At 56.2% G+C, this 15,167-nt stretch overlaps 2 protein-coding genes across 2 annotated transcripts; both read left to right on the top strand.

Annotated features, from left to right (window-relative positions):
* Positions 1-4,448: 4,448 nt before the first annotated feature.
* FOXC2 (forkhead box C2) lies at positions 4,449-7,568 on the top strand. The gene has a single exon (XM_075161526.1). It carries the CDS (start codon positions 5,214-5,216, stop codon positions 6,681-6,683), a length of 1,470 nt encoding a protein of 489 aa, XP_075017627.1. The 5' UTR covers positions 4,449-5,213; the 3' UTR covers positions 6,684-7,568.
* A 973-nt stretch (positions 7,569-8,541) lies between these two features.
* Positions 8,542-14,474, top strand: FOXL1 (forkhead box L1). The gene has a single exon (XM_075160730.1). It carries the CDS (start codon positions 13,536-13,538, stop codon positions 14,472-14,474), a length of 939 nt encoding a protein of 312 aa, XP_075016831.1. The 5' UTR covers positions 8,542-13,535.
* The last annotated feature ends 693 nt before the right edge of the window (positions 14,475-15,167 follow it).

Here is a 15,167-nt window from a genome sequence, read left to right as displayed (position 1 = left end):
GGGTGCATTTAGGAAGAGCCTTTTCACTACCTCAGAGTGCTGCTGGAGTCAGTGGGAATCCATCCAGGCATAATAGACCACCCATGTGGAGCTGGGCCTAAATGTTTGAAGCTCATTCCTTCACTTCCTACTCACGGAAAACTCCCGGCGATTTTGATATCTCTGCGGGGAGTTCAGGATCGGGCCTTTGGTGAGCAATTTACAACCTCTCTGTAACTCAGCGTTGCGATTTGCACTGCCGGGCTGCGAGTGCCAGCGCTGTCCGTCTGTCTGCTGTCACCCAGAATCGCCACGCTGCAGCTCGTGGGACTTGTCTCCTCTCCAACACGCTCTCTTCCTCCTCTCCTTTGAGGAAGGGAAAGCGAGTGAGGTAGTAACAGTGCCGTTAATTAATACATTAAGAATCAAGGGGGGCTGAGATCCTACCAGACCACCTACATCTCCCTCCAACCTCCATGCAAGATGCTCAGTAAAGCTGTTCCTTACGTGAATTTGGCTTCCAAATATGAGGGCCCGAGCTGGCTTTATAGAAATCAGGGTACTTCGCCTAAAAATGAGGAGTTTACTAATAGGTGACGTCTCTTCTGCTGGTTCAATTCTCTGCTTTGATTCTACAGGTCTGAAATTTGCTCCAAATTACTTTTCCAGGGTCTCTTCTATTCACGCGTACTGCAGCCTTTAGCATTAGCTCTAGCAGCCTGATGTGGCTCGTACGGATGCCGCTGGAGAGCCTCTCTTTTCAGCGGGAAGCCGACAGGGCCACCAACGTCCTTGTAAATGGAATTAGTCTATTGGAGGTGCCTGAATCACTTCTAATACCCATTTCACCAAACTGAGTAAAACACGCTAGTGAAAGAGGTTAAAAAAGGATCCCGGTGTTTCATACAGAAGACAAAACGCAGCTCTTTCTTGAAACACCCAAACTTGTGAAAACACCTAGGAAAAGAGTGCTAGATTAATCCAGCCCAGGATTACAAACCCTGTGAACAATGCAGGAGCTCCTTGTGCCGCGGGAATCATTTCTCTGCAGTGCAGGCTGAACACACAAGGGCAGCCACGGAAAGCAGACGAAATGCACCCAAAGAGGAGCGCTGAACCAGCGCTACCACTCTGCTTGGTTTTCAATGTTGAAAATTAAGAATAAGCTACAGATTTTAAAGGCAACAGTTTTTAATGAGGTTTTCATTCATACAGCATGTTAGCCGGGTACTAGAAACTGGTCTTTCGGACCACTGTGAAATGGATTTCCATGTGTGAATAAACAATGTATGACCGAATTTTTGTGCTTACGAAGTAACCTGGCAAAGGGGGGCACGTTAGAGCAGGTGGGGCTGGCCCGGGCTGACCTGTTTGAGCCCAGCCACATCGCCTGCTGCTGGAAAATAGGTGTGGGGTTTGTGTCAGCCCCCTGTAGCCAGCGGTGGGTGCCCTCTCCTGGGGTGGTCACCAGTACAGATGCAAAACTGGTGAACGAGCAGGAAGCTGTGTGCGTCGGTGGGTCTTAGCTGGACTGATGCCACTGTTTGCATTGCCAAGACATAGCTTTTCCTTTCCTTCCTTTCTTTCTTTCTTTCCTTCTTTCTTTTCTCCTTTCCTCCTTTCTTCCTTTCTTCCTTTCTCTTTTTCTCTCTTTCCTTCTCTTTCCTTCTTTCTTCCTTTCTTTGTCTTTCTCTCCTTCCTTCCTGCCTTCTTTTTTTCTTTCTTTCTCTCTTCTTCTTTCTTTCTTTTTCTTTTTTTCTTTCCCTCTTTCCGTCTTTCCCTTCTTTCTTTCTTCTTTTCTCTCTCTTTCCTCCTCTCTTTCTGTTCATCTTTCCTTCTTTCCATCCTTCCTTCCCTCTCTTTCCCTCTTCCTTTCCCTCTCTCTCTCTTTCCCTCTCTCTTTCTGCCACCTTCATGCTTTCTTTCTCTCCCGTTCCCATTCTCCATTCTCTCTCACACGCTTCTCGCTCTTTCTTTTTTGCCGGCTCACTCCTCGCCCCCTTTGTACGTGATCCTCCGTCTCGTTTTCCCTCTCTCGTTTTTTCCCTCGCCTCCTTTCTCCCCATCTCTCCTTCCCTCTCCCCGGCTCCCCTCTCCTCCTCCCCCGCCCGGTGCTCCCGCACAACCGGGGACCGGGGGCGGGCAGCCGGTGCCGGTGCGGGGCCGGTGCGGTGCCCGTGCGGCCCTGCAAGCCCTTCGGTGTCCCCTGGGTGGCAGCACACGCCGCGCAGAGCCCCGGGGCGGGCAGGTGAGCGCTGCGCCCGCCGCCGGGCACCGGCCGCCGGCACCGGCCGCGCCGAGCACCGCCCGCCCGGGGGCCCGGGCAGCCGGTGTGGGGAGAGCCCCGAGCAGGGGAAAGGTTCAGGTTGTGGCTCTCGGGTGCTCGCCAAAGGCAAATAAAAACTGCGGAGGGAAAACCGCCGCCTCCCCGCCCGCGGCGGGCTGTAACCCGGGCAAACGCCGCTCCCGGGGTCCCGCAGAGGAAGGGGGAGAGAACCCGCCGTGCCCGGGAAGAGAGAGCGTGTCCCCCGTGCCTTCCGCCCCCTCTCTTGAAAGGACTCCTCTCGTTGCGCTCCCCCGCTTGGAAGCTGGCTATTTTTCATAATGATGATGGTTGTTTTTTTTTTTCTTCCTGCAATTTGAAGTTCGGGCTTTCCCGAGCCCGTCGATTTAGTCTCTGTTAAGTTCCCAGCTGCAGCAAGCAAAGACCTATTGCTGCTTCTTGGTTTTCTCTAGAAATTCATCTCGGTAAAGTTTTCAGCCGAGGAGAGGTAAGATTCAATCAAGGTTATTTCTCGAGAGCGTACCAGGCTTCTAGGAAGGGACAGCTCTAGGACGCCGCAGGGGTGGCTTTGGTCAAGCTTTTGCATTTAAAAATTCCTGCCTTTTAAAAAGCTATACTGTTTAAGAAATCCTGTGTGCTTATGTACGCTAAGAAAACGCCTTAGTTTTTATGAGAAAAATGATTTCTTTGAAAACCGAAGATAAAAATGTGAAGTCGTTCTCAAATTATTCCAGAAAAAAAAAAATGTTTTCTCGATAGTCGTACATTTACTTGAAAAGTATCAGCAGACCTCTCAGAATTTACTATTGGTTTTCATAAAAAGTCCCCCGGACGTTTGCTCGGTTGATGAAACCGTCCCAGAACATTTACATTTATTTCCATCAAAATTAAACAAAAATTTCGCAGCGTCCGGCGAAACTTTCCAAACAATTTTTCCATCGTAGATAATTTTTAGCCATACCTCCTTGTAGAGGAGCTGCCTCTTTTTTTTTCTTTTTTTTTTTTCCCTGGCTATCGCATAAAATCGTTTCCTTTCTTATTAAGAAAATCTCCGGTAATTAAAGCACCGCCGAGTTCCCACGGCCGGAGCCGGCTGCGGTCTCGTCCCCACCGCCCCGGCTGGGAGCGGGGAAGGGACCCTGCGCCCCGGCAGCCAGCAAAAATCACAATCTGACTTTGGGGGAAAAAAAAAAAATCTTTGTTTAAAGCCTTACGAAGCCACACAAATTGCAAGGAGGGGAAGGCAGAATTACAGTGTAAGAAACCAAAAAATCACCGCTTAGAAATCAGAGCAGGAGCAGCCGGGCTCGGGGGAGGCAGCGGGAAGGAGCCCTGCCGAAGTGACAGCTAATTAATTTCAACCTTATCTTGGTCTCTTCGGGCTCGATTCGATTTTGCAGTGATTAATTTTTTTTTCTTTTTTCTTTTTTTTTTTTTTTTGCGGAGCGAGTGTGGGGGAAATCGCTGTTTCCCACCTTCATTTCTTCTCTGGGCAGATCCACGCTTCTCCCGGGTGGGACAGGGCAACTGGCAGCAGTTTTCCCAATACCTGAGTTTACACTTGGTCACCATGCGTCCCTAATTGTCCCACTCTGATTGCCTCTAATGAAATCATTAGAGAAAAGGCAGAGGGGCGGATTTCACATGCACAAGAAAATCCACCGTGATGGCCGGAACGAAAAAAATAGCCACTTAAGTGCGCTCCCTGTTTTCTTTTTAAAAAAAAAAAAATAATGATAAAATAACCTCAAACTCCCCCAAAGCTGCCGAGGAACCTCTCAGCCCCCAGCGACGGCAGGGTCGGGGGGCGAGGGACAAAGCGGGGCGAGGTGCCACCCGGGACCCGGTGGCCTTTCCCGGCGTCAGGCGAGGAACCGCCGGGCTATGTCACTTAAAAAATAAATATATTTACAAAAGGGGGAGGAAGGACCTGCCCGGCACAGGGGCACCGTTACGTCGGCATCGCGGGGCTATACGGGGATGAGCGCGCTGTCGCGATTCCCGCGGTCCTTGAGATCAACCTGGCTCAAAAAAAGTGCTTAAAAACTTCGGTTTTTGATGAAGCGCGAGGGAAGGTGCCGCGGGCGAGCAGAGCCCCCGGCCAGAGCCGCTCGGCGTTGGCTCCTTTTAGGGCCAAAACGTTAAAATTATAGAAGGGGGGATGTATATAATTTTTTATGTGTGTATATATAATTTTAGAGTAAGGCGAGGCGGACGCGCGCGCGCGTGTGTGTGTGTGTGGCGTGTGCCTGCGTGTGATGCTCGCAATCGCCACGGCATCCCGCCGCCGCTCTCCCATTGGCTGGGGCGGCGGGTGCGCGCTCCGCCATTGGCGGGTGGTGGCGGCGGGGGGCGGGGCCAGCGGGGAGTAAAAGCGCGTCGGCGGCGCGGGGCGAGTTTTGAAGCTCCGCAGCGCGGCCGAGGAGCTCGGCGGCTCCGCGCACCCTGCGCCCCCGCGCACCCTTCGCCAGGAGCCGGCGGGGCCCCGCTGGCTCCGGAAGATTTCGGGCGGTTGTTGTGACAAGAACTGGGTTTCCGCAAAGGCTGCTTTTTTTTTTTTTTTTAATTTTTCCTTTTTTATTACTTTTTTTTTTTTAATATCATTCCCTTTTCCTGCGAGAACAGACACCCCCCCCTCCCCCGCCCCGCTCCCCGCCTCCCGCTCCGCAGCAGTGCCCGCCGCGGGGCATAGGTGTGTATACAAGAATCACAGTAATAAAGAGGGAGGGAGAGGCCGCCAGAGACCACCCTGCCCCGGCGACCCGGAGGATGCTGCTGCGGTGCCGCTGCTAGAGGACACGCTGGGATTTAGCTCGTCTCCGAGACTCTCTCTTTCTCTCTCTCCCTCTCTCCCTTCTCCGCAGAGGGGTCCCGGACGGGGGTGAGGCCCTTCCACCCTCTTCCTCCTCCTCCTCTTCCTCTCCTCCCCGGCCGCGGGAAGCCCCTCTCCATGATGCAGGCTCGCTACTCCGTCTCGGACCCCAACGCTTTGGGAGTGGTGCCGTATTTAAGCGAGCAGAACTACTACCGGACGGCGGGGACGTACGGCGGCATGGGCAACCCCATGAGCGTCTACTCGGGCCACGCCGAGCAGTACGCGGCGGGCATGGGGCGCTCCTACGGACCCTACCACCCCCACCAACCCGCCGCCCCCAAGGACCTGGTGAAGCCACCTTACAGCTACATCGCCCTCATCACCATGGCCATCCAGAACGCCCCTGACAAGAAGATCACGCTCAATGGGATTTACCAGTTCATCATGGACCGCTTCCCTTTCTACCGCGAGAACAAGCAGGGCTGGCAGAACAGCATCCGTCACAACCTCTCCCTCAACGAGTGCTTCGTCAAGGTGCCCCGCGACGACAAGAAGCCGGGCAAGGGCAGCTACTGGACCCTGGACCCCGACTCCTACAACATGTTCGAGAACGGCAGCTTCCTGCGCCGCCGGAGACGCTTCAAGAAGAAGGATGTCTCCAAGGAGAAGGAGGAGGCCCGGGAGCGGCTGCTGAAGGAGCAGCCCAAACCCCCCGGGCTGCCCGGCGCCGACCTCCCGAAGGAAGCCTCCTCCTCCTCTTCCTCTTCCTCCGGCTCGGCGCCGGCCTCCGAGAAGAAGGTGGTGATCAAGAGCGAGACGGCATCTCCCGAGCTACCGGTGATCACCAAGGTGGAGACGCTGAGCCCGGCCAGCGGCGGGGCTTTGCGGGACAGCCCCCGCAGCGCCGCCTCGCCCCCCGCCGCCGCCTCCCCCGAGGGCTCACTGCCCGAGCATCACCCCGCCGGCAACGGGCTACCGGGCTTCAGCGTGGAGAGCATCATGACCCTGCGGACTTCCCCCGCGGGGGATCTCAGCCCGGTGAGTGCCGCCTCGGGCAGGACGGGAGCCGGTATGCCGTTGGGCTACCCACCGGGGCAACCGTCGGGCTACAGCGCGGCGTGCAGCCAGGCCCTGGACACTAGTGGGAGCTACCACTGCAGCATGCGGGCCATGAGCCTCTACAGCGGCGAGAGGCCGGGCCACATGTGCGTGCCCCCCGCACCGCTGGAGGAGGGTCTGGCCGAGCATCCCACCGGTGCCCCATCGCCCCTCGGCACCCTGAGCCTGCCGTCGGGGCAGGAGGGTGCGCTGGGGGCCGGGCACCCCCACGGCGGCGGTGGGGCGGCGGGAGGGCAGCCCAGCGCCTCCTGGTACCTCAACCACGGGGCTGAGCTGAGCCACCTGCCCGGGCATACTTTTGGTTCTCAGCAGCAGACTTTTCCCAACGTCCGGGAAATGTTCACCTCGCACCGGCTGGGGATGGAGAGCGCCTCGCTCAGCGACCACCAGGTGAGCAGCAACTCCGCCTGTCAGATCCCCTACAGATCCGCGCCCTCCCTATACCGCCACGCCGCCCCCTACTCCTACGACTGCACTAAGTACTGAGTAGCCGCCACCCCCCGCTTAGGGCCATCCGCCAACAGAAAAAAAAAATTCCAAAAAAAAAAAAATTATTATTAATAATAATTATGGAAAAAAAAAATCAGGAGGAATAAAACCACACCAAACGCTTCAGACGCAGGAAAAATAATAATCTGACAGCTTCCCCGTGGACCTGGGGGCCACAGAGTTTGTAGATCCCAAGACCCGTTTCGGGCCTCCTTAAATTCCAGGCAAGTAAATTCTACTTGAAAAGGGGGATCTCTCCTAAAAAAAAAAAAAAGGGGGGAAAAAAAAAAAAGGAATAATTCTATATATATATGTTTATCTAAAAGTGGCAAATTTTATATGCTAAAGTATAGGGGGTCTCAGAAAAATAAGTTATGGACCAATATCACAACGACCATTTATATGTTTTAAAAGAAAAAAAGTATATAAATATATATATATAAATATATGTCCTGGGTATTTTTTATTCTCTGTTGTGCTGTAAAAAATGTGTGGATTTCTAATCAGGCTGATTTTCAGAGCCATTAATATAATATTTAAAGTTGAGTTCACTGGATTATTTTTGTCTCGCCCAACGAGTCCTAACTTCCAAATTAATGATAAGTGATTTCTTCTTCTTCTGTGTACAATTATGCAATAGAGTCTCTTTCGTTTTAGAGCTGTTCTTTTCGCAAGACGAGGAAATAATTTATTTTTTGCCGGTGGATTTTTTTTGAAAGGAAAAAAAAAAGACAAAGTATCTGATACTTTTTTATTATTATTTACGACGTGTGATGTTTTGTATAATAGATTTCACCCTGACCATTCCTAAGGACTATTTGCTTTAACCTGCTTCAAAGTTCGTTTGTCTTATGTGGTCCTAATTGTTGTACTTACCTTAAAATAAATCCATGCTGTTTTTTTCTGCTCCAAGTCTGGCGCTTGTCTGTGTATATACGTGGGTTTTTGCAGTTTTTTCTCCCTTCACCTTTCCTTCATGCGGAAAACTGGTTGTTTTTAAAACCAAGTCCTTTTCCTGGAGCCTAAAGGTTTATTATTATGATTTGATAAAAGGTTTAGTTCACGTGGAGAGCTGGAAATTATACAACTGCGAGGGGAAAACGAATGTGGCACCGCGGGGGAGGCCGGGTCTGAGCACCCTCAATCCCAAATTCTTGGCCAGGGGAAATTTGGGGAAATTTCCCAGGCCTCCGACGGGGAGAAGGGGGGAAAAAAAAAGGAGCTGCAGGGAGGAGGATTTCTGCTTCCCTTGCCCCGTCCCTGCAAGCGCAGGCCTTGTGCGGTGCTTGGTGTGTCTCAGCGCCCGGAGCCGGCTCTTTCCACAACAGAAAACAAACAAAAATCCTTCCCTTTTTTTTTTTTTTTTAAAGGAAACCCGAAAGGCTACGAGTGGGTGCGGGTGATAAGAGCGATCGTTTAAACCCGAACTCACTGCGGAGTCTAAAAGAAGGCGGAAAGTTCATTTAAGAATCATCTCAAGCTTTAAAATCCTCTCCGGTATGAAGATTTGGCTGGTTTTAACCTTCTCTTTATCTGTTTAAGCTCCTATTCGCAAGGCCGGGCACTGACAGATGTGCCTTTTCCCCAAATCAACCCTAACTTGTTAAAGCAGCTTTAACTTAGCGCAGAAGCGCAGGGGAATAGCAGTGTAACGGCGTGGAAATGCCGGTAAAGCCTGAAGCAGAGTTTAGGAGGGCTCTCTGGGACTTTTCAAGCCCGGCTCCTTTCCCAGCTGCCCAGACGCTGCAGAGCTTCAGCCGTCCAACATTTCCCGGAGACATTTCCCGGCCGTGCCCCCCCTTCCACCCCTCGCAGCCCCCCAATATCCCTCGTAGCCCTGGCTGGGTTAGGAAGCGGTTATACCCGTGGTAGGCTGTTAAAATCGATGATATAAATTGGTTTTGATCGGGTAAATTTTGCATGCGCTAGAAAGCTGGCAAAAAGTACTGAAATTCTCGGTTTAAATGAGAAAAAATGTCTGAGCCTCACTTGATCTGGATTTTAAGGAACATTCTTGTAAAACTCTTGCCTTTTTTCCTGGCTCTCAGAGGGTGTTTTTCAGTTTTTTTTTTTTATTTTTTTTTTAATGCAACAAAATCCAAAGTGCTATTTTAAAGAGAGAAAATAAATAGAGTAAAGGGTAATAAAAAATAGGGTAAAAGGGTAAAAAGAAAATAAATAGGGTAAAAGCGTGAAAAAAAGTTATAAGGTAAAAGGGTAAGAAAAAATAAAGTGGGGAAGAATTCTCCCCCCGGCTCAGCCCACTTCCCCGCGTGGAGTCCGGCGGCGGGGGAGCGCCGGGTGGGTGCCTGCCCTCCCGGAGGTGGCTGCAGTCAGGTGGCTGCTGTGGGTTTTCCCACACGCGTCGAGAAATCCCCACGCCGGCTAAGGGCGCTGGGCACGCGGGGACCCTTCCCCTCGACGGCGGGCAGGGATGCCGAGGGGTGCGGTGCTGGAGGTCGGGGCGTCCCCCTGGGGCTCTGCAACCTCCTCCCCGCTGTTGCTGGACAGTTCCTGGGGGGGTCGCAGCTTGAGCCGGGCTTGGGGGTCCCCTCACCCCCCACAACCCCTTGTTGGTGGGTTTTTTCCCCACTCCGTCCCGGTGGGACGCTCCCCCGTGGGGTCTGCGCTGCTCCCGGCCCCTCTCCCCCTCCCCTCCCTGCTGCACTCCGGCTTCGGAGATGGCAGAATTTCAGGATTTCAGGATTTCAGGAGCTTGGCAGAAAAAGAAAAGCCTTCTATTAGGTGCTGAGAGTGGTGCGGGCCCGGGAGCTGGCAGGATCAGGCCTTCCCGCCGGCCGGGAACCGCATCCGGGGCAGGGTGGGCATCCAGCCCCCTCCCAGGGGCTGAGAGCGGCCTCCCTTTGCTGTGCCCCCCCTCCTCTGGGGCGGGTATGGGGGGGGGGTCAGTCCCCATCTGCCCCTCTCCGTCGAGCCCCAGTCCCCCCCCGACTTTCCAAGGGGAGCCTTTATTTCACAGCCGAGGTGAGAGCAAAGTGGGGATGCGGGGACCTTTTCGGGGCTGGATTTCAAAGCAGTGATACAGAGGTCGATAACGCGATAGGAGTCTGTCGCGACAGGTGACTTCAGCCCGACCGGAGCAGAGGGGGAGGAAGGAAGGAAGGAGGAAGGCCCAGGGTAGTTGCTACAGATAGCCGCGGCCGGATCGGGCCGCGCAGGCCCTCGCAGCTGAAGGACCAGCATAAACCCCCCCCGTAGCAGATCAGGAGGGCCAAGCTCTGCCCCAGGGGGGGCTGGCTGAAGCTGCTGCTTGGCCGGTTGCACCCGGCCGGAGCCCAGCGCGGTCCGGGTAGCGGATGAGGATGGTGGATGGAGTTTTTTGGGTTGGCTTCTTTTTTTTTTTTTTTCTTTCTTGCTGCACTGCTATTAACCTACGGGTTTGCAAACCTGTCCGAAAGCCCAGACAGCTCCGGGTTTCGGGAGGGGAAAGGACGGCGGTTTTCCAGCTCGTCCCCGCCGGGAAGATCCCCGCGCAGGGTGTCCCCGTAGCCCGGCCAAAGGAGCGTTTCCCTGGTGCTGCAGGACCCGGATAAAACACGCTCCCGTTAGGAAGCCCCCCAGGCCTCTGCACAACCCAGGCACGGAGCTGTCTTGTCCCCCCCAAGCCATCCCGCCTCCCCTGGATCTCGGCAACGCGCGGTGAGAAGGCGCCGGACAAGAGGTTTTTTGGGAAGGCCACCAGCTCTTCTGTCACTTTGGAGGGGACTTTGCAGAAAGTCCGTACCAGGCGCTGAAAGGCCGGGAGAGAAGGAACTATACCCCAAACCCCGCGTCAGTATCCAGCGACTGCGCAACTGTACAGCGCCGAGCACGGCGAGGGGGTGAGGGCTGGGCAGCTCACGCCGGGCCCCTCCGGGAGGTCGTGTCTAAGGGAGCCCAGGCCGGGCTGCGGCGGGAGTGGGGAGCGCTGATCTACACCCCTGCTCCCCCCGGGCCGGGCCGCGGCGGGAGTGGGGAGCACTGAGGAGTGGGGAGCACTGATTTACACCCCTGCTCCCCTCGGGCCGGGATGCAACGGGAGTGGGGAGCGCTGATTTATACACCCCTGCTCCCCTCTGGCCGGGCCGCGGCGGGAGTGGGGAGCACTGATTTACACCCCTGCTCCCCTCGGGCCGGGATGCAGCGGGAGCGGGGAGCACTGATTTACGCCACGCTCCCCTCGGGCCGGGATGCAGCAGGAATGGGGAGCACTGATTTACGTCCCGCTTCCCCCCGGGGGCCCCGGGCGGGAGCGCTCCTCGCTGCTGCTTTAAAAGGGGCTTGTCAGCTGGAGAGGAGGGGAAACACGTCCAGGAGCGCCTCCATCGCCGGCTCCGCGGTTTTTTTTTTTTCCGTTCAGGGAAAGAGCGATGATAACAACAACAACCACCCCCCTCTCGGCCGCGCCGCTCGCTTCCCCGGCCCCCCCGCAGCCGTCGGAGCCGCTCGGGGGGCTGCTCCCGGGCAGATAACGCAGCGAGCTCCAGCGATGCCGCCGGCAGGAGAGGGACAGCAGGCAGCACACGAGCTGGGAAGAAGGAACAGAGAGAAAAGCCACATCCCCACCTCCAAGGACTTCCTACCGCGAAGAGGGGAAAACAAGGAGGAAGCAAGAATTTTACTGGGGGAGGGAGCTCAGGGAGTGAGCGGGAGCCCGTGTGCCTGTCTCCTGCCGTACACGCGAGTATTTATTGTTTTAATAATCCGTGCTTGGAGTGTCCCAAGGAGCGGGGGACTCCCCGAGGTGGGCAGAGGAGGGGGCTGTGCGGGGGAGCGGGGGGCGGCAGCCCTCGGCAGGCTGCCCTGAAGATGCGTCGGGCGGGTGAGAGCAGCCGGGCTCTGCCTCACCCCTCCCCGGCGAGGATGCTACAGGCGGGGTGCCCGGGAGTGCTGGTCCCTAGTGTCGAGACGAGGGGAACCCCCGCCCTGCCCAAACCCTTCCTCTGCCTCCCCTTTTTCAATTTATTTGCGGGTTTATTGCATTTATGGCGCTCATTATGGATGGGTCCTGCAGCTCCCGGGGGCCCGCGGGTGTGTGCACCGCGGGGGAGGGATGCCGCATGACCGGCAAGGGCGGTGTTAGAGGGGTGGGTTTCCCTCCCACGCGTGGGGCCAGCCAGTGAGCGGGGAGATCCCTCGCCCGAGAAGCCACCTCCCTCCGCGCCCCGGCTGTATTTCCCAGGCTCGCATGGCGGCTCGCAGCCTTTAGGACTCATCTGCGGCTCCACAGCTATCGCGCTAGTTTTTACCCCGGGGGTGAAACCCCTTCGCCCCATGGTTTGCTGGGGGAACGGCAGAACGGGAGCAAAAGTGGGCGAGAAACCCCACGAGTGAAGGGGAGCTTGCAGGGAGGTCCGGGTCGGGGGGACATCGCCAGGGCCGGGCGGTGCTGGGGGACACCCCGGAGCCCAGCTTTTACTTCTTCCCCTGACAGGTAAAAGTCCCACCACGGTCGTGGGAGCTGCACTGATGGAATATTTCTCTCTGAAGAAGAAAGGGAACCCCCTCAGGCCTCCTCTTCCCTCCCCCGGAGAAATGATGCTCCACGGAACAGGGTCTCCCCGGGGTCTAACGCAGGTCTGAGCCGCGGGGGGCTGGGGAAACAGCCGACACGTCCAACAGCATCGGAATCCCTCGGGGCCTCGGATTAAAAATGTTACATCAGTAAACTAAAAAAAAAAAAATCCAACAACAGAAGACACAGCCCCAAACCTGGACGTTTATACAGAAAAAGAGCATCACAAATTCCTAATGTAAGCACCGGCCAGCTGTGTGCACTTGTAAAGTTGTTATAATCCCCCTCCTTGTTATAAACAGGAAAGTACATAATATAAAGCAACAGGCCCGCATTCACAAATACTGACCCTCCTCCCCGCGCCTGCCAAATTCCCCTTTTACGAAGCTCGCTGCAGCCCCCGGGCGTCTCCCCCGGCGTAGCCCTGCCTGCCCGCGGCTGAGCCCGGGGCTCGCCCTCCGCCCGCTCCCGGGTGGCCCGTCGCAACGCGGGCCCGGGGGGGGGGGACAGGGCCGGGCCCGGTCGCCGCTCCGAGCAGGGTCCCCGCACGGGGAGGTGCAGGGTCCGGCCGGGGACCCCCGCCACACCTGGGACCCCCTTCCTCCGGACGCCAGACTGTCCCTTCTCCTTCCTCCCCGTCGTAGCGCTGCCTTCTCTTCTCATCCATCCCCTTCTTCCTCCTTTTTTTTTTTTTTTTTTCAATTTTAGCGATTTTTTTGTTGTTTAATGCCCCAGTTTTCCTGCGGGGATCCTTGCCCGCTCCTCCCCGAGCTCCAGCAGTGTACATCCTGCTCTGCTGTGTGTGCTTACAGCGTCAAAGGGTGGACGTGATATTTCAAACATCAGATCAGTGCGTTTATATATTGGGTGCCCGGAAATTTTTCCAAATAAACACAGCTTGATTCGACTTGGGTGGGCAGACTTATCAACAGACTAATTCTATAAACAAATGAAGGAATAACCCGGAGACCATTGGCTGGTACCAGCAAGACACGTGGAGAGAGCTTGGAGTTTTGTAGCAATGAAATTTTAATTAATGTGGGTGGGCTGAGAACACAAACGACTGTTTATCAGAGACAATTTATTTTCCAGTGCTAAGTCAACATATAATAGCAAACTTACAACAATTATTTAACTTTTTTTTTTTCTTCTCCTTTTTTTTTTTTTTTAAGAGCTATGAAGCAGGGACAGAGGCAGAGCGAGCTCCTTCAGGCAGGGCTGAGGTCTGAGCTCGCACAAATAGCTCCCCGGTGGACTCGTCCCAGGTTCCTGCCCTGCCCCGTCCCTTCGCTCGGCTCCGAGGGGGAAGACCCGGAGCTCAGAGCCCGCCGGCGATGAGCCACATCTACGGCAGCCACCTCTCCCCCATGGGCAGCCCCTCCATGGTGTACCTCCCGGCGGCCCTCAGCTTCGCCCCTAGCGCTGCCATCTCCCGGCAGGACCCCCCACAGAAGCCCCCCTACAGCTACATCGCCCTCATCGCCATGGCCATCAAAGAAGCTCCGGAGCAGAAGGTGACCCTCAGCGGCATCTACCAGTTCATCATGGACCGCTTCCCTTTCTATCACGACAACAAGCAGGGCTGGCAGAACAGCATCCGCCACAACCTCTCCCTCAACGACTGCTTCGTCAAGGTGCCGCGGGAGAAGGGACGGCCCGGCAAGGGCAGCTACTGGACCCTGGACCCCCGCTGCCTGGACATGTTCGAGAACGGCAACTACCGCCGGAGGAAGAGGAAGCCCAAAGCCCCGGGGCCACCGGAGGCGAAGGGTAGCGCGGCCCCCGCCGACGGCGGGCAACCGGGGCCGGCCGCTCGCCCCGACGAGCCCAAGAGGGCCAAGGGGAGCAGCGCGGCGGCGGACTCGGGCGACGAGGGGGTCCCCAGGCCGGGCGGGGGGGAAGCGGCTCCCCCCGGGGGTCCGCCCCGCTGCGGCGGCGCCCTGGCCCCCGCCGCGCCCCGACCGCCCCCCGCCGCCGCCGCCGCCGCCGCCCCGCCGCACAAGAGTGGCCCGCGGGGCCGCAGCTTCAGCATCGAGAGCATCCTGGCCCAGGGGCTGCGGCAGCCGCCCCCCGGGGCATCCCCCAAGGCGGCCCGGGAGAGCCCCGTCGGTTGCCTCGGCGGCTCCCTGGTCGCCAGCGGTGGCTTCGGCCCGGCCCTCAATGCCTCCCTCATGCTCGACTCCCAGGTGCACGGGAGGCTTTACCACATCGGCATCCCCTTCCTCTCCTGCTTTCCTCTCCACTTCTCCGAGACGGTATTTAATTTCCAGTAGTTGCCCCATAATTATACCCGTCCCCCCCCCTCCCCCCCCGCCCCAGTTGCTGCTCCGGGGCGCGATGGGAGGGGGAAACCGGACTCAGACCTCAGCAAGAGGGTAAAGACCAAACCCCCCCCAAAAAAAGCGATGTTAAAGGTGACTCAGGATTTCAGGGCATTTTCAAGGCAGGCCTGGCTGCGGAGCTCTCTTTAGCGATTGCCTCCCACCCCTACCAGATCGACTTTGAAAGGTAAAAGGGTTTTCTTTTCCCGTGGGTGGTGGAGGTACAGAGGCAGGCAGCGTGGGGGGGGGGGGGTGGTCCCACGCTGGCCTCTGAGCCCCGTCGGGTTTGCTCTGCACCTTTAGTCTTTGCATCCCTCAGGTTTCTCAGACCTGGTTTCTGCCGAGTCCTTCGGGTCTCCGGTTTTCTTTTGAAAACCAAACCCGCCCCTTCCATCCCTGGGGGAGGAGGCTGAGTTTTGTTTTGCCATTAATATCCACGGGTGCCTGCACAGAATAATTCCTGATATTGCCCTACCGGCCCAGTCCTCCGAGTGGGTAACCGGAGCTGAAATAAGGGCAGAGCAAACAATCCAGGCTCATTCTGCACAATCCTGCTTGCTTTGACTCAGCACTGTATATAACTCATGGCGTTAACGCAAGCTGGTTTCCTGCCTAGCACTTGTGCTTCTCGAGTATCGTGATAGC

The sequence above is a fragment of the Calonectris borealis genome, chromosome 12 (assembly GCF_964195595.1).
Source record: "Calonectris borealis chromosome 12, bCalBor7.hap1.2, whole genome shotgun sequence".
NCBI classification, from domain to species: Eukaryota; Metazoa; Chordata; class Aves; order Procellariiformes; family Procellariidae; genus Calonectris; species Calonectris borealis.
The sequence above is the reverse complement of the archived record's forward strand: the minus strand, read 5'-3'. Positions and strand labels throughout refer to the sequence as shown.